This window comes from Panthera onca, chromosome A2 (assembly GCF_046562875.1).
Source record: "Panthera onca isolate mPanOnc1 chromosome A2, mPanOnc1 haplotype 2, whole genome shotgun sequence".
Taxonomy (NCBI): Eukaryota; Metazoa; Chordata; class Mammalia; order Carnivora; family Felidae; genus Panthera; species Panthera onca.
The window spans coordinates 20,322,058-20,340,931 of record NC_138340.1 but is presented as its reverse complement, the minus strand read 5'-3'; the positions used below and the strand labels follow the sequence as shown (position 1 = coordinate 20,340,931).

The following is an 18,874-nucleotide window of genomic DNA, read 5'->3' as shown; positions in this document are numbered from 1 at the left end:
GCCCCCAAGTCTTCTCTAATTTATTCCAGCAATATGTTGTAGTTTTCAGTGTATAAATCTTGTGCTTTTTGGAGTTAAACTTACTCCTTAATATTTTGTTATTTTTGGTGCTATTATAAATGAAACTTAAAAAATGTTTATTCATTTTTGAGAGAAAGAAAGCAAGTGGGGGAGGGCAGAGAGAGTGGGACAGAGGATCCCAAAGCGGGCTCCATGCTAACAGCAGAGAGCCCGATGTAGGGCTCTAACTCATGAGTCACAATATCATGACCTGAGCTGAAATCAGATGCTTAACTGACTGAGCCACCCAGGTGCCCCAAGAGGGAATTTGGCTCTATTCCACGACTCTGGGATCATGACCTGACTGAAATGACTGAAATGAAGTGTCAGATGCTCAGCTGAGTCAACCTAGGTGCCCCAAAATTATTTTCTAAATTTCATATTTGGATTGTTTGTTGCTGGCATGTAGCAGTACAACTGATTCTTTGTGTTGATCTTGTACTCTGTAACGTTCCTAAAATTTGTTAATTAGCGTTTTTTTTGTGAATTCTCTAGGATTTTCTATATATAGATTATGTTACCTGTGAGTAAGGATAGTTTTACTTCTTTTCCAACTTGGATGCTTTTTCTTTCTTTTTCTTATTTAATTGCTCTGGCTAGAACTCCAGTACAGTGTTTAATATAAGTGTGAAAGCAGGCATCCTTGTCTTTTTTTGTGATTTTTAGGGAGAAAGCTTTCATTCTCACCATTGAGTGTAATGTTACCTGTGGGTTTTTTTTTTTTTTTTTTAAGTTTATTTATTTTGAGGGAGAGTGTGAGTGGGGGAGGGGCAGAGAAAGAGAGGGAGAGACCGTGAGAATCTCAAGAATCCCTGTCCACGCAGAGCCAGACATGGAGTTCAAACTCACGAACCATGAGATCATGACCTGAGCTGAAATCAAGAGTCGAATGCTTAACTGACTGAGCCACCCAGGTGCCCTTCTGTGGGTTTTTTAAATACCCTTTACCATGTTGAGGAAGTTCTTTTCTGTTCCCAGTTTGAGTTTGTTTACTTTTTCTTTTTTCACAAAAGGGTAATGGATTTTATCAGATTTTTTTTTCTCTGTTAATGAGATGAGCATGCGTTCTTTTTTTTCATCCTATTAATATATTACATTGATTTTTGTATGTTGAACCACTTTTGCATTCCTAGGATAAATCCCACATGGTCATGATCTGTAATTCTGTTAACATGTTGCTGTGTTCAGCTTGCTAGTATTTTGTTGAGGGTTTTTGCATCTGTATTGATGAAAGATATTTGTAGTTTTCTTGTGATGGCTTTATATGGTTTTGGCATAAGGGTAATGCTGGCTTCATGGAATAGATTAGCAAGTGTCCTTTCTCTTCTGTGTTGTGAAAGGATTTGAGGATTGATGTTAATTTTCTTTAAGTGTTTATTAGAGTTCACCAGGAAAGCCATCTTTTTTTTTTAACACTTTTGGGATGTGTCTTAAGAGATTAATTTTGCTGTTACTGCTTTGCCCGGTTTCTAGATCTTCATCATAAAATTTTACTGTCTAAAAAAATTGGCTTAAATTATTGTGCCCCCCCCCCCCCCAACTCCTAGTGCTAGTATTCCTCAAGATTGTGAAGGTCCTGAAAAAACAAGAAACAACTCAAAAACTCTTGTAGACCAGAGTACACTAGGGAGACATGACAACTAAGTGCTACATGGTATCCTGGATGAGATCTTGGAACAGAAAAAGGACATGGATGGAAAACCTGGTGAAATCTGAATTAAGTTGAGTTTATTTAATGATAAAGTATCAATGTTGGGTCTTTCTTTCTCTTTTCTTTCTTTCTTTCTTTCTTTCTTTCTTTCTTTCTTTCTTTCTTTCTTTCTTTCTTCTCCTTCCTTCCTTCCTTCCTTCCTTCCTTCCTTCCTTCCAACGCGAACCAGGGAGAGGAAGAGAGAGAATCTTAAGCAGTCGCCATGCTTAGTGTGGAGCCCAAAGTGGGGCTCGATACCACAACCTGGGATCATGACCTGAGCTGAAATCAAGAGTCAGATGCTCAACAAGCAGAACCACCCAGGTGCCCCTCACACTTATTTCAAAACTTACTACAAAGCTACAGTGATTAAAACACTGTGCTGCTGGCATTAAGATAGACATATATGCCAATGCATAGAACTGAGAGTCTCTGATGCTTAACCAGTTGAACCACTCACATGCCCCTCAATGTTGGGTTTCTTAATTTTGATATTGTGCTGCTATAAACTAATATGGTGCATTAGGGGAAACTGAACTGGATGAGGGGTATATTTGAATTCTCTCTACTACCTTTGCAATTTTTTTATGAATCTAAAATTATTCCAAATACAGTTATTTTAAAAAATGCATAGTCCATGGTGACTGAAAAATACAACCTGGGTTTTCTCAAGTTAAAATCAGAGGTCTGTATTAGTCACACCTGCAGTATTTCCTTTTTTGTGACTCTGGCTAGAGAGGCTAAAAATGTGGATTCTTGGGGGTTCCTGGGTGGCTCAGGCAGTTAAGCTGACTTGAACTCAGGTCATGATCTTGTGGTTTGTGAGATCAAGTCTCATTTTGGGCTCTGTGCTCACAGCCTGGAGCCTGCTTGGGATTCTCTCTCTCCCTTCCTCTGCCCCTCATCCGTTCATGCTCTCTCTCAAGAAAAAATAAAAAAGTTAAAACAATAAAAATGTGGATTCTTCTCTGCAGAAAAGAAGACTTTAAAAAATTATTTGGAAATAGTTTCCTTTGGTGACATGAATCACAGTGTACTGTTAGAAGTGCCTCTACTTTATTAAAACACGAATATTTACATTTTATTTTATTTTTTAAAGTTTTTTTTTTTTTTTTTAATTTATTTAAGTAATCTCTGCACCCAACGTGGGGCTTGAACTCATGACCCTGAAATCAAGATGTGCATGCTCCTCTGACTGAGCAAGCCAGGTGCTCCACAAATATTTACATTCTAGACAGTTGGTGGTATTTTTCACATGTATTTCCTTTGGTCTTATGGTAGATATCTTTAGAAGAGTTAATAATTCTAGATCAGATAGTAATCCCTTTCTAGTGTTAAAGTGTTTTTATGGAGTGGTTGCTATTTCTGTGAAAACAAATTTTGCAGGGAAAGTCTGACAGTTTGATCTTAAGACTACTTTGGCAAAGAAGTTGGTCTGTAAGCCATCTAAACATTTGAGTCTTATTTATCCCTTTTGGAGCCCCTTATAAATAAACTTCTCTTCCTCATGTGGATGTCTCATGGCATCTCCTTCAAAGCTTGTCTCAGCTCCCTGTCCCTCTGTATCCGTGGACTGACCACTCAACCTAGCAACTTCTCTCCTTCTTTCCATCCTCTCATGCTCTTCCTAGGAAATCAGCTGTGAGAGAGGTTAGGAAGCCTGAAGGATAAATGGGTTTATAATGCTCCTCAACTTTCATGTTGGTAATGATCCACTTTAGTTCTTGGCCTTTTGTTAAGAATTGACAGGAATATATTATTTATCTTTCATAGAACTTTCCCCCAAAGATTTACGAGAGCAAAATATTTTGGGGAGTGGTTTTTGCTACATTTTCTATTAAAAAAAAAAAAAAAAAAAAAAAGGCTTCAGGGACCCTGGGTGGGTGGCTTAGTCGGTTAAGTGTCTGACTCTTGATTTCAGCTCAGGTCATGATCTCATGGTTCACGAGATTGAGCCCTGCATTGGAGTCTGTGCTGATAGTATGGAGTTTGCTTGGGATATTCTCTCTCTCTCTCTCTCTCTCTCTCTCTCTCTCTCTGTGTGTGTGTGTGTGACCCTCCTCTGCTTGTGCACACGTGCTCTCTCTCTCGTTCTCTCTCAAAATATGTAGCTTCAGAATTTTGGTCCTCAGAGATCTAAGTCAAGGGATTTTTGTATGTGTGGTATGTAGACGTATGCATTTTTGAGGAGAGAAAGGGATCCCAGCTTTTTGTCTGATTCTCAAAAGGGGTTCCTGATCCTAGAAAGGTAAGAATCACAGTTTTCATCCAGTTTGTGTCATTTGACAGTTAAGCAAACCGAGGTTGGGAGGGGGTGAAAGGACTTGAAGAGTATTCCGGCTCCCAGTGCTGGGTTTCCCACTGTACCACAAATGAAATTATCTGAGGGGGGGGTCTCAGAGTTAAGTTTTTGTTGCTCGCTCATCCCTTTTCTCCTCCTTTATCACTGTAGGAAGTATGTCCAGTTTATTTGCCTGTGTTCATGTGTTATTTACTTATATTTTTGATTCCTTAGGCCAAGCCATGACTACAGTAGCGGTGCATGTGGACTCCAAAGCTGAGCTCACTACCCTGCTGGAGCAGTGGGAAAAGGAACATGGCAGTGGGCAGGACATGGTACCTATCCTTACCAGGTATAAACAATTATATATTTTTAAAAATTCATTTAAAAAGGAAAAATTGGAGAGTAGGCGAACATTTTTATCTTGAATGTGAATTCTAAATCCGTCTTTGTCTCACTACTTCTTGAAGCTCTTACATTTCTTACTTTTCCTTTGAGGCTGTTAGTTCTTATTCTCTTTCTTAGGTTCTTGTCTTGTCTGTGTTTCAATCCTAGGGTTTTGTTAGTGGTTCTCTTTTCTCTTCACCCTGAATATTCTACCTAGTTTTGTTCCTGTCCATGATTTAAAACATTATTCCTAGGTTCAGTTTAAAATCTCTATTTCTGCTTCAGACTCCTCTTTTTAAAAATTTCAGACCCTTTTCTCAGCTGCTTGGTGTACCCATCTTTACCTGGCTATTTGCAGACACCTGAAACATACCATGTCTACAATAGAGCTTATCATATTCATCCTGCCTCCGCCTTCTTTCACAGTTTGTGCTTTTGTACTCCCTGCTTGCTGTACATAGTTTCAAACTAAAAACCTGAAAACCATCTCCCCAGTGTATTCCTCTCTAGTACAGTTTAGCCCCCAAGCAGGATTTCTGCTTTTTCTTCTTCTTCCCTATTCCCCCTTACCACTTTGTTCATTAGATACTGATCATGTCTTGATTGGCCTCTTAGGCAGTGTGAATTTTCTCTCCATATCCAGTTTACCCTCCTCCAATACATCCTTCTATTGGCTGAAAGAGTCCTCTTTCTAAACACAAATCTGATTTTTATGTCTTTGATTGTAATTCTTCTCTGACTCCATTTTTCCTACAGAATAAAATATAAACTTTGTAGAGTAGTCTAGGAAGCCATTTATGATTTGGCCCCCGCTTCCCTTTTCTGCCTCATAGTATTAGTCTCTTTCAGTAAGGAATAGTATGGTATTTTCTAATGTCTGTGTTCCTTTAGCCTGAAATGCCTTTCTTTGGTATGTCTGTCTGCCTGGCAAAAAATCAGTTTTGAGAATCATGTCTGTAAAACCTTCTCTGACTTTGACATTCCCAGGTAAGTTTGGGCACTCCTTTTTTTCTTTTTTAATACTTCTGTCATTCATATATATGTATGCATGTATATGCACATATACACACACATATAAAATGTGGTATAATTCCCCTCATTTTAACTCTAATCACATTGTACTATAATTCTTTTTTTTTTTTTTTCATGTGTCACTTTACTAAATTGTAATTTTTTTAAAGACAGGTACTACACCTTTTTTATTGGTGTCTTCTTGGACAATGACATTTGCATGCCTGGTACATAGTAACTATGTGGGACATAATTTTACTAAATGATTGTATTAAACAGGAGAATGAAAAATACAGGCTGGAGAGGGATGCCCATGGTTTTTCTAAAGAGGAGGTCACTGGAACATGGGGATCTTTAACATCTAATCTTTGATACAGCAGAGAAAAAAGCTTTTTGTTTATGCAATGATGTATTCTATAGGAATAAAAAGAACTATGATCTTTTGAAAGTTTAAATAGGGATAAATGCTTTGTTGCTGTTGATACATGGGGAACATGTGAAAAGTGCAGTTTATTTTTTTTTTAGGAACAGGATTATTACTGACTGGTGGAAAGTGGATTTTAATTTGTAGAGACATTGGAGATTAAGAACTACTCATCACAAGATACTTGAAATGCAGCCACAGTGAATTAAAGAGTCTAAGTATTGTGCAGTTAAAATATGAACTATTGCTGAAACTAAAAGAAGAGAGTCATAAATAGGGATAATAATGTTAGTGGTAGTTTCACCTAATTGGAAAAAGTATTTATTGAGTACATATACTAAAGATACTCAATGTTTTATTTTGAAGAATATTTCACATTCATGATCATATTTGACCCTCTACGTAGTCACTGTGCTGTGATATTCAGTAGTGCAAAGCCTAGAGGGGCTCTGTCTTCAAGGAGATCACCATCTGGGGGGCAACTAGCAGATACAAAACAATGAGTAGTAGTACAGATTAATATCTAATGAAGTGTTAAATTGGGCAGTATGGTTCCTTAATATTGCAATGGTTATGAGTATGGAAAGAATGTTAATGAGTCAGTTTCTTTTATTCACTCAGCAAATATTTGAGGACCTTTTGTGTGTTGCAACTATCAGACACTTCCCTGAACCTCAGTTTCCTCATTTGTCACTAAAAGTATCACTTAGAGCTGCCTTGTTAAATGGCACCCTTCCTTGGAGCTGCTTGCAAAAGACAGCCAGACAGTGGAGACCTAAGCTTAGAATTTTGGGTTTTAACTCCTAATTCCTGTGGTAAAGGTTTTTTGGAATAGGGAATTGAAAGATGATGGATATAGCTTGATGAGAAGCAGAGAAAGAAGGTTTTCTAGGAAAAGTGAAAAATGTGACTAGAAAAAGCATCGAGGGGAGAAGGAACTGGGGCATTTTCTTTTTAAATTTTTATTTATTTATTTATTTATTTATTTATTTATTTTTCCAATATATGAAGTTTATTGTCAAATTGGTTTCCATATAACACCCAGTGCTCATCCCAAAAGGTGTGGGGCATGTTTTTGTGGCAGTGAGGAAAGGGCCCTCTATCATAGTGAAGGGCGAATGTAAGGTAGGAGTGGAAAATAAAGTTACATGGAGCAAGATCTTTAAGGATATTCAACGTTAGACAGGTTTAAGAGCTAGTAGGATGTGTTAAAAGTCCAGTATTTTTGAAATGGGCAATTCCCGTCATCCAAATTGTGGGTGTGGTAGTTCACTGGATATTTCCTGAAGTTCTTTCACATGTCTGTGGTCTCTTCTTTATCCCCACCTCAACTGACTGCATGTTTTGGGTGTTTTGGTATATTCCATGAACAGCAAATGAATTTCAGGCTTGCCTCTTCTTTTATTTGCCACAACTTTCACTACTTTTCTGGCAATTTTCCTAAGAAAAATATGTTTTTTTATCTTAGACTTTTTATTTACTATTTATGTTTTTTTATTTATTATAGTCAAATCTTTGACTTGATTCTGTGAAAAGAGACTGGAATTGGGCCAAGCTATGTGAGCGTTACCCAAGTTCTACGGTTTGTTTTTTCATATCATTGAGACATGTACTGTACAGTACTCTGCTTGATGGATTCTTTACTTGCAAAACTATCATCTATATCACATTAAAGAACTTGAGTACTACCTCCATAAGACTCCTTCCTGCCCCATCCCAGTCAAATCTACCTTAAATTGTTTTTCTGTTTGTTTTTTTTCGATTCTTAGTTTTCATTGTAACCACACTTAACTAGCTCTCACGTGTAAGGTTTTGTTCAAAGCAGAGTACATATATTACCTTAAACCTCAAGGAAACTCTCTAAGGTAGGGACTATTCCCCTCATCTTACGGATGAGGCACAGAAAGGTTAAATAACTTGATCAAAGTCACACACAGTGGAAAAGGTATGATTTGAACCTTAGCCATCTGGCTCCAGAATCCATGTTTTTAATTTCTGTGCTGTATTGCTTAGTTTCAACTGAAGATACTAGTAGATCTTACGGTATGTAATTCTAAACATTTTATGTCACAGCCCTTTGTGGCAAAGATAATTCTCAGAGTTTAAAGGGAAGGGTAGAAAAAGTAGAAATACTTTCGAGACTTACTGGGGAAAAATATACCAGAATGGGCAAGAGTTTTTGCAGGTTGCTTAACTTAAGACTAGGAAGTATGGTTTTGTAGACATAAAGCATATAGGAGAGTTTGAGTTAGGACAGAGCATGACAGATACTGGAGAGTGTGAAAACCTTGTATTTGATTGTCATTATAATAGGTTAAAATATCAGTCTTAGAGTATTCAAAATGTGATTTTTCTTATTTCAAAAAGAAGGCATGAATAAAAAAAGACTAATGATACATGTAACAAATAACGTGGATCACGCAAAATATGCTGAGCTAAAGTAGCCAGTCATAAAAATAGTGTAAACAATTCCATTTATATTAAATTCTAGTACAGGCAAAACTAATCTGTGATGATAGAAAGCAGATGAGTGATTGCTTGGGATATGGGTGGGAGCTTAGGAGTGGGGGTGGGGGGAAAATGTCACAAGCTGAAGTAACAGCACTTAGGGCCCTGAAACAATTGTGAACTCTCTGAAGAGCAGAGAAGACCATGTGACTGAAGCTTATTAAACTGGAATGGAGAGTAGAAGTCAGAGATGCCAACAGAGGCTGGGTTAGTATAAGCCATGGTCATACTTGGATTTAATTGAAGTTATTGTGGTAAGTTGCTGGAAGTTGGAGAATGAATTGTCAAACATTGAAGCAAGAAGTTTGGAGAAAAGGCTGTCGCAGGTGGTTCAGGCATTTGATGATGGTGTTCTGGGCAGGGATAGGAATGGTCAAGATTTAAAGAAATGATTGAGGGTCGCTGGGTGGCTCAGTTGGTTAAGTGCCTGACTCTTGATTTTGGCTCAGGTCATGATCTCATGGTTCTTGAGTTTGAGCTCTGTGTCAGGCTCCATGCTGACAGCGTGGAACTTACTTGGGATTCTCTCTGCCCCTCCCCTGCTTGCGCTCTTTCTGTCTCAAAATAAACAAAACTTAAAAAAAAAAAAATGAAGTCAGGAGATACCTGTGTAGGTAGTGCCAAAAAGAATTGTTGTGGGAGTGAGGAGAAAGGGAAGGTTTTAACGATGACTCCTAGGTTTTTGGCTCCTTGAGGGGATGGTAGTCCAATTTTTTGAGACAGGAAAGTGGAGAGAAGAATGAGTTTGGGAGTGTTCATTGTTTTATTTAGATCTCTGTGTTCATTAGGAAAATATCTTTTTTCTCACTTTTTACTTTTATTTTACACTTTGTTGAATTGACTATAGTAGGTGGTAGTACATTTTTTTTTTGTATGCTTGTCTAGAGTTGACCCTGTCTTCCCTTTGTGCTAGGATGTCTGAATTGATTGAAAAAGAAACTGAAGAATATCGTAAGGGGGATCCAGACCCATTTGATGACCGACATCCTGGTGAGACCTGTGTTCTCTTAAGCCTGGTTCTAATTTTCTTACAAAAGAAGATAGCTTAATAGGAAAATTGAAATAGCATCTTTCATGCTAAGTTTTAAGACCATCTAATTGTTAAAATATTGTTCAAGGTGAGGTAGTAAGGAAAAATAAATTTCTAGAAAAATTGAAATTTTTGTAATATTTACATATCAAATAGAGGATAACTAAGGAGCTAAATTATGTAGGTGTACCTTATTGACTCCATTGATAGGATTACTTAAAAAGAGGAAAATGTTCTCCCTTTCTGACTTTTAACACAGAAGAGATTATTCTCTGTGCTTTAATTTTTCAAACAAGTTTGAAACAGTTATGAACTTGGATTCTTTGAAGAAATAAAAGGGATAATTACCCTTTTACTCTGAGGAAATGTAGTTGAATACATTCAGTGCCTTCCTTTTAGTTATGAAACGGATACTTGGAACCTTGAATAATAAATAGGGTTCTTGATGTCTGCTTTAGTATCTCAGCAGCTGAAGTATGCCATTTCATGTTAATTTGGTTTTATTTTGGGCTAATTAGAACCATGACAATCCAGTCTGCTTTGGCATAGAATTTGGTATGATACAGAACTATATGAGACTTGAGACTTTGCCATTTTATGTCTTCTCTAAGAGTACCAGTGGGAAAGCTTAAATCAAACTTTCTCTGTGTGAAGTGAGAAGCAGTCCTTTGTGGAAAAAAGAGATACTGTATGTGCGGAGAGAGATAAGAATGAGTGGGACTTGTAAAAATAAGAACATTGTATATATACCTGAATGGTACAGGGTTTATTTCTATTTCCTAGACTTTTGTTCTCAAATATAAGTAAGCTAGGCATTTCAAATTGAGTGTCTAGTTATTTATGTGATGTTACCTGTTGCTCTTGTCCTAGACATCCTCACTTGTGACTTTGGAGAACTATTCACCTATTTAACTCTTATCTTCAGTGAGGCAATCAGAGCATAAGTATAAATGTGAATGTGAGAGAAGAAACTAAGTTAACTTATGGGGTTATGAAAAGAATTAAAAGAGAGATGATCATGCTTAGTGACCTTGGAAAGGCCTTGGAAAGGATGAAATGGTATGAAGAAGGGAGAGACAGAATGATGATTGATACGCTTTTCAGGAGAAAATTTTAAAGACAGTTTTTTTCCCCCCTACCTCTTATGTTATTAGGTATAATTTCTATTAATAAAAATGAGGATGCCAGTTTTGTCATTTATTAAGAGAGAAAGGTAATCTGAGGTCTTCATCTAGTTTTTATGATACCATTCTGTAACTTTTCTTTTTGTGGTTTACCTTGGAATACTGATTATAGCTTGGTAGAAACTTCATAGCAGTGGCTCACATCTTCTCTTTATCCTAAATTGTATTTTGAGTTTGACTAAATTTGCCACTCTAATGATCTTAAAGGAAAATTAAAATAGATGGTATCTGTTTTAAAAACCAATAATTCTACCAATCATTACTTCTTTTACCTGTATTGAGTAGATTCTAGGTTCCTGGCCTTTCTTTCCCCAGGAGCTGAGAAGTTAAGATGGCCAAACTTATCATATCTTTAGAGTTGGTATTACTTAGTGGGATTCCCTTCCTGTGCCTACCCCTACAACCTGGAATATCATTACAGGTTTGAGGATGCATTTCTGCTACTCTTGGTATATAGTTGAAAAAGAGATTAGATTTGGAGTCTTACTTCCTCCAGGCCACCCATCAAAAGAAGTGCTTCCTACCTAAATCTGGCTGGGAAATCAGGGGTTTTCTTTCTCTTAGGCTCCTTTATGATTCTTTTTTAGACCTTGTGTACTCTTAGTAATGCTGGTCTGGGTCTACTGCACATTTATTTAGTTTGGCATGGCTGTGTAGGCAATGTGCTGGGAGATGGGAAAGTTAGAGAGCAGTGTCTCAAGTTTTTATATTGTCACTTTTAATTTTAGAGAATGTTTCTTATGAAATCTGATTCATCAAAAAAGTTTTTCTTTCTGTTTATTTTTGCTGGCATTTTAATGGTACTTGTAATAACCCAGGTGCCTTTCCAGAGGTCTGAGTTGCTTGACTGGGATGACTTACTCATTCCTTTGTTTGTTCCTCCCCTCTTCTTTTGGTAGGTCGAGCTGATCCAGAGTGTATGCTGGGCCACTTGCTGAGAATACTCTTCAAGAATGATGATTTCATGAATGCAGTAGGTTTGCTTCTTACTTTTCTCCAGAGATTATCATCAGTGGATGCTATACCTTTATTGTTTGTAAATAGTTTGTTTTCTCTTGAGGTCTTGACAAAGTTGGGAATAGTGTGGGTAGATTTTGTTTGTTTGTTTGTTTGTTTGGTATTGGTTCAACAAGCTAAGAGTCGTCATGGATTTCTTTCTTACCAAAGTCCTGGTCATGGCCAAGGTGTTTTCTCTTTGGTGTGTATTTTCATTGTTTGAATATGGCAAGGACTCCCAAGGCATCTGTACTCATCCTAGGGCAAGATGATTTTGAGTTTGGGAATATAGACGTTTTCTTGAATTTCTGAATAGAAAACTCAGAGTGATGTATGTATGAGGCATGATTCTGCACTGACACTGTGGTGTGTGCATTGGGCATGTGGAGGGAGACAAAAGTACCTTCTCTAACTCAGGGCTGTTGAGAAATAAATGAGGTGGGGGGAATATATATAGCATTCACAGGGCCTGAGATAGTAATTATTCGGTAAGTTGTAGCTGTTAGGTTTGTTTTTGGAGGCCGAATTGCATGATCCTTGAGAGCATGGGCTTTGGGGTCCATGTTTTGGGTTTAAATGGAACTTCACTGTTCACTGACAGTTTGATCTTGAGGCAACTTAAGCCTCTCCAAACTTCATTTTCTCCAAGCTTTATTTTCCTAATCTATAAAATAGGGATGATCTTCCCTTTTAAAATATTTTTGTAACCTTTGAATGAAATGAGTCATGAAAAGTGCCGTGCTCGCTTAGGCAGCACATATGCTAAAAAAAAAAAAAAAAAAAGTGCTTAGCACAGAACTTGGTACATGAGGGCTCAGTAAGTACTATTATTATTATCTGTACTGTATTAACTATTATTTTCTGTATTGTATTAACTCCAATTTATTTCTTGATCACCAGTGTCTCTTCTCTGCTTCTCTGGAAATGTTGAGCTGTCCTCTAGATATCCCCACTTGGATATTCCCCACAGGCACCTTGAATTCCACCTGTCTAATTGTGTGCTGTATAGTCTGTTTCTCTTGTTCTCTAGCTCAGTAATGATGTCCTTGTCTAGCCAGCTAGACAACTTTATTTTTCCAAGTTCCTTATTCAGTTAAACTTACAGGTCTTATCATTCCTTTTCATTTAACTTCATAAATCCCTCCATTTCTTTATGTCCTTGTTGCCAGACCTTAGTTTAGCCACTACCATCTCTCTCTTGGTGATCCTAATAACCTCTTAATTGATTTCTCATCTTGTCTTGTTCTCTTCCAACCTATTCTTCACTTTATAGCCCAGAAATTTTTCTAAAATGCAAAAAGTGATCATGGCATCCTCTTGCTTGTAATCTATTAGTGGTTTCCCATTGGCCTCAAGATGAATTTTAAATTCCTCGGTTTATAAACCCAATCTTTCTGGCTTTTGTTCTTTTTAATTTTAAATTCTTGCCCTTTGTCTCGCCTCTCCTCCCCACTCTTCCTTAGCTACTCCTACTTGTCCTTTACATTCTAGCTTGAAATCCCTCCCCCTCTAAGCCTTTCTCTGATTCCTCTGCAGGGGTTGTGTGACCTCCTACAGACTTCTGTAGCATCGTATACTCATGATATTTGTTTTTCCAACTGTCACTTCTGTTGGATTATGAACCCTTTGATGGTGGGACTGCATCTTATTCACTGTTGTATACCCAGCACGGAATACAGTGCCACTTAGTAGTAGAAATTCAATAATATTTGAGTACTAGAAGGAAGTTTTTTTTTTAATTTTTTTTTTTAACGTTTATTTATTTTTGAGACAGAGAGAGACACAGCATGAACGGGGGAGGGGCAGAGAGAGAGGGAGACACAGAATCGGAAGCAAGCTCCAGGCTCTGAGCCATCAGCCCAGAGCCCGACGCGGGGCTCGAACTCGCGGACCGCGAGATCGTGACCTGAGCTGAAGTCGGACGCTCAACCGACTGAGCCACCCAGGCGCCCCTAGAAGGAAGTTTTATTAACGCATTTATATATGTTTATAATTTGTATATAATATTAAATGTATTTATAGTAGAAGTACAAAATTCAAGTTTTTCATTAACTACTGTCAAGAATCTGGAGGGGGTTGGTTGTCTTGCCCCGCTTTATCCTTCTGAAAAAGTGTATGTAAGAATAGGGGTTAAAAAAAGAATAGGGAGTGATTTCTTCTGGATACTCTTTTTTGAGAGAGAGCGCATGTGCCCAAGTGGGGGAGTGGCAGAGGGTGAGGGAGAGAGGGAGAATCTTAAGCAGGCTCCATACCCAGCTTGGAGCCTGACATTGCCTCCATCTCAGGACCATGAGATCATGACCTGATTTGAAATCAGGAGTCAGATGCTTAACTGACTGACTGAGCCACCCAGGCCCCCCTTCTTGATATTCTTTGAGCTTTAATTTCTGTGGTTGCTGATTTGTTCTTTTGGGAGGATTTGACATTAAAGCTGCAGAAGAAATATATGATCCCATCATGGCTCAGTGGGTTATAATAATTAAGGGTTTAATTAGTAATTGTTAGGTATAATCTTCTTAAATACCTCTTAGGGAAGTGATGGGAATGTATTGAGTTTATTAGACTTCATTAATTTGCCTGGGTTGAATTTCAGATGAAAAGTATTCCTCTGTTTTTTTACAGCTGGTGAATGCATATGTGATGACAAGCCGAGAGCCCCCTTTGAACACTGCAGCTTGCAGACTTCTATTGGACATCATGCCAGGGCTGGAAACTGCTGTTGTCTTTCAAGAAAAGGTACTTACTAAAAAGAAAAGTAATTTTATTTTTAAATTGAATGTTGATCTGTTTGATTTGTCTTTGTTAAGATAATTGTTACACATTTTTATGACAATAATATGTTATAGAAATATAAGAAATCAATAAAAATATAAGAGTAATTGTTTTCATGAGTACTTACTGCTTAGTTGCTATAGTATATCTTAAGTCTTAAGATTGTATGTTAATTGTATGTTTATTAAATTATTATTTAATAATATACAATTATATTGTATACAATAATATACAATTGTATATTATTTGTATATTGTATACAATATACAAATTGTATGTAATAATATACAATTATTAAAATTGTATGTTTATTTATTTTTGAGACAGAGAGAGACAGAGCATGAATGGGGGAGAGTCAGAGAGAGAGGGAGACACAGAATCTGAAGCAGGCTCCAGGCTCTGAGCTGTCAGCACAGAGCCCGACGCGGGGCTCGAACTCACGGACTGTGAGATCGTGACCTGAGCCGAAGTCGGACGCTTAACCGACTGAGCCACTCAGGCACCCCCCAAATTTTTTTTTTAATGTTTATTTTGAGAGAGATAGAACACAAGTCCGGGAGGGGCAGAGGGAGAGGGAGACACAGAATCTGTAACAGTCTCCAGACTGAGCTGTCAGCAGAGCCTGACGTGTGGCTTGAACCCATGAACCGTGACATCATGACCTGAGCCGAAGCCAGATGCTTAACTGACTGAGCCATCCAGGTGCCCTGGTTAAGATTGTATGGTTTTAGAACGGATTTATGATATTATCCAAACTCTTATTCTTCATGAGTTGTCTTCCTTAGTGAGGAAGGACTTTTCTACTTTGAGGAAACCCATTCTATTCTTGTGGTATTTATTATTTTTAATTTTTTGGGGGTAGTATTTAATATTTTGTTAATATTTGAAGATCTGTTTTGTGCTGTGTCTTATGGTGGGTGTTGATAATACTTTTGTCAGCAAGATGGAAGATTTCACATAATGTATTTGGGAGGGCACATACAAATAAACTGATAATTTCAAATAAGGATAAGTACTATGAAGACCAGAAAATGGTAATTTGATAGTGACTGTGATAGTGAGTGTGTGTGTATACTTCAAATGTCAAAAATTTGTTGCTCTGTTTTTAGAAGTAATACAGATATTTTGTTCTCAGCATTAAGAATTTGCAGTGTGAATTGGGTATGTCACATAATTTTCTTTTTCTCAAAGATATTAAAATTTAATGTTCTGAAACAATCTGGAGGTCTTAGTGTAGTTAAATGTAGAAACCAAATGAAAGATCTGGAAATAGATTTTCATTTAACTTCTTTAAAAGTTTATTTTTCTTTTTTTGAGAGAGTGTGTGTGCAAGCGGGGAGGGGCAGAGAGAGGGAGAGAGAATCCCAAGTAGGCTCTGTGCTGACAACTCTGACATGGGGCTTGAATTCACAAATGGTGAGATCATGACCTGAGGCAGATCAAGAGTTGGACACTTAACTGACTGAGCCACTCAAGTTCCCCATCATTTAACTTTTAAGGAAATTGTTACGCAATTGTATCACATAAGGTATCTTAGAGAATAGCATTGTAATTAATGTTGTGATTTGCACATTGTATACAGACAAGTTTTAAAAATCTCCAATTAGTTATGATTGTGGGAGACCAAAAACATCTATATACTTCTCAGAAATATTTTAATATGCATTTTTTATTAAATGTTTATTTATTTTGAGAGAGAGAGCATGTGTGTGACCAGGGGAGGGGCAGAGAGGAAGAGGGAGAGAGAGAATCCCAAGCAGTCTCCGAGCTGTAAGCACGGAGCCTGAGTGGGGGTGGGGGTGGGGCTCGAGCTCGATCCCACAAACCATGAGATTGACCTGAGCTGAAAGCAAGAGTTGGGCACTTAACCAGCTGAGCCATCCAGCTGCCCCTTAATATGCATTCTTTTGAAAACCAAGATGACAAATGAAGCATTTATAGCAGTGTATTTGTATATGCAAGATTTGTAGAAGACCATAGATGATTTTACTGTGCTTTGTAAAAGTGTCCTGGTTGTCATTGTAGAAAAGTCATCTCTGGTTCTTTATAGTTGCATCATTGTATATTTAGAATGAAGTAAATACCCTTTGGATGTCAGAAACACTGAGGGATTTTTTTGAGTAATAAAATTTGTTTCATAATAACTCATTTCTGGTGAGAGAAGTGAATTATTAAAGCAAAATCACATGTTAGATAGGAAATAACATAGCCTTGAATCCAGTGTCCTAGAGCACAGATAACAAACTTCTTTGAGATTGTGAGGCCTTAATGTTGGATTACATGATGATCTTTATCCTTCAGAAGTATCCTATGCAAATTTTTTGGTGTGAACCAATATTTTACTTTAAAATGCAATTATAACTTGTAAATTAATGAGTTAGAGATCATTATTTTTGGAAAGATGGGCTACTGGTGTTTTACAAAGCTCTGGTTCAGACTCTGCTTTACAGCAGTATTTCTTAAACTTTGTGAACTGTAGTAACATGTTTTTACATTGCAACCCAGTACATACAGTAAGTATATGAAAAAAGTTTTTTGAACATTGTTTACTCTTTGTGTGATACATTCTGATATTTCACTAAATTGATTCTATTTTAGCCACTATTTTTTAAAAAAAGTTGCTTATTTGTACTTTCAGAGATAGTGAAATAGCTTTACATTTTATTTACAATTATTTGACTGTAGTTTTCTTCATTATATTAAGCGTGTTACAGAACTGAGCACTTTAATATTATTTATGTAATAGGTTTTTCTTTCTTTTTTTTTTTTTTTTTTTTTTTTTTTAACATTTATTCATTTTTTTGAGAGACAGCACAAGCACAGGGGAGGGGCAGAGAGAGGGGGAGACACAGAATCCAAACCAGGCTCCAGGCTTTGAGCTGTCAGCACAGAGCCCGATGTGGGACTCGAACTCATGAAACGGAAGATCATGACCTGAGCCGAAGTTGGATGCTCAACCGACTGAGCCACCCACCCAGGCGCCCTGGTTTTTCTTTTCTTTTAAGAGAGAGCGCATGTGAGGTCATGTACACATGCAGGCAGGGGAGAGACAGAGGGAGAGGGAAAGAGAATCTTAAACAGGCTCCATGCTCAGTGTGGAGCCCAATGTGGGGCCTGATACCGTGATACTGGGATCATGACCTGAGCCAAAATCAAGAGTTGAATGTTCAACCCACTGAGCTACCAAGGTGTTCCTGTACTAGGTTTTTCCTATGGTTAAGTTTGTCAGTGTTAAGTCAGGTCAGGACTTTTAGGGACTTTTTTAAAAAAGTTTTTAAATTTTTATTAAAATTTTTTTAATGTTTATTTTTGAGAGAGAGACAACGCAAGCAGGGGAGGGGCAGAGAGAGAGGGGGAGACACAGAATCCGAAGCAGGCTTCAGGCTCTGAGCTGTTAGCACAGAGCCTGATGCAGGGCTTGAACCCATGGACCACCAGATCATGACCTGAGCTGAAGTTGGATGATTAATGGACTGAGCCACCCAGGTGCCTCTAGGGACTTATTTTTTAAGTATTGTTTTGATGTTTTTCTCTTTGAGGTTGTCCTTAAATTATTGGAGGTGGGAGGGATAAAATCAGAGAGACTGAGGTCTCAGAAAGTATAATCTGTAAGTGAGTGTTTCTCAGATTTTATATTCTGGAACATTAAGATTCCTCTAAAATGTTAATAGGTGCTTTATGAAAAAAGTGTCCATGAGATCATTTAATAGGTAGATGGCTACCATTTATAAAGTGCTAGCCCTGTGCTAAGCATTTGTTTTGCATCATGTATTAGTCCTCACAGCATCCTGTGAGGTAGGAAGAAAACCATGAACATATGACCTTTCAGAAGCTGAGAGGGAAAAAAAATGGTTTTAAGAAAGAAGGGAGGAGACCCAGATCTATCCAGGATAACTTGGAAACTTTCCTATTGCATGCACATACAGATTCCAGGTAAATTGCAATAAACTCTTAGAGAAATCCCTAGGTGCCAGAGGTAACTGTAAAAACAAAGTGGTAGTTGAGGACAGGAGATAAAACCTTGGCTGAACAGTTGGAACTGGGACCTCGACCCCTGTGTAAAACCAGTACTCCCAAAGGACCTTCAATGAAACAGTGCAAAAGAGAAGTATCTGCCTACTGCCATGGAAGGTGACTGGTTTCTCAGTCTGTGACTCCACTCTGATGGCAGGGGGTGAGTGTGTGGGGTAGGGGAGGATAAATCTCTGAGACACTCTGGGCACAACCTTTATTTTGGTGTATGTTTGAAATTTCTGCCATATGAATAGGAACCCCAAAGTCAAGAAATTAACAACAAAATAATTGTCCTGAACTAACCATATTCCTTGAGTGTCTGACAAAAGCAAATGTAAAATTACTCTTGGGGAAAGCTCTCATAATCCAGGCTATAATGGATTTCAGAGAACAGCAATTTCCAGGTGAAGTGAGTTCACAAAAACATTACAAAATACACCAGGAAATAATTTTTCAGGATTAGGAATTAACAATAAAAATAAAGAGAAGAATCAAATAGAACAGATATCTGAAAGAT

At 37.6% G+C, this 18,874-nt stretch overlaps 1 protein-coding gene across 12 annotated transcripts in view; it reads left to right on the top strand.

The window, feature by feature from the left end:
• The window catches only part of DCAF1 (DDB1 and CUL4 associated factor 1), an 89,243-nt gene that overhangs the window by 12,884 nt on the left and 57,485 nt on the right, over window positions 1-18,874 (top strand). For 10 of the 12 annotated variants that reach the window (XR_013554206.2, XR_013554207.2, XR_013554203.2 and 7 more), the window contains exons 2-5: window positions 4,266-4,383; window positions 9,275-9,351; window positions 11,475-11,548; window positions 14,194-14,307. Coding sequence is in view for 6 of the 12 variants with exons in the window: in XM_078443042.1 (XP_078299168.1) it covers window positions 4,274-4,383; window positions 9,275-9,351; window positions 11,475-11,548; window positions 14,194-14,307 (375 nt within the window). In the remaining 6 variants the exon portion in view is untranslated. Of the gene's footprint in view, window positions 1-4,265; window positions 4,384-9,274; window positions 9,352-11,474; window positions 11,549-14,193; window positions 14,308-18,874 lie in introns of those variants that run through there. The other 2 variants (XM_078443044.1, XM_078443047.2) reach the window with 2 other exon arrangements.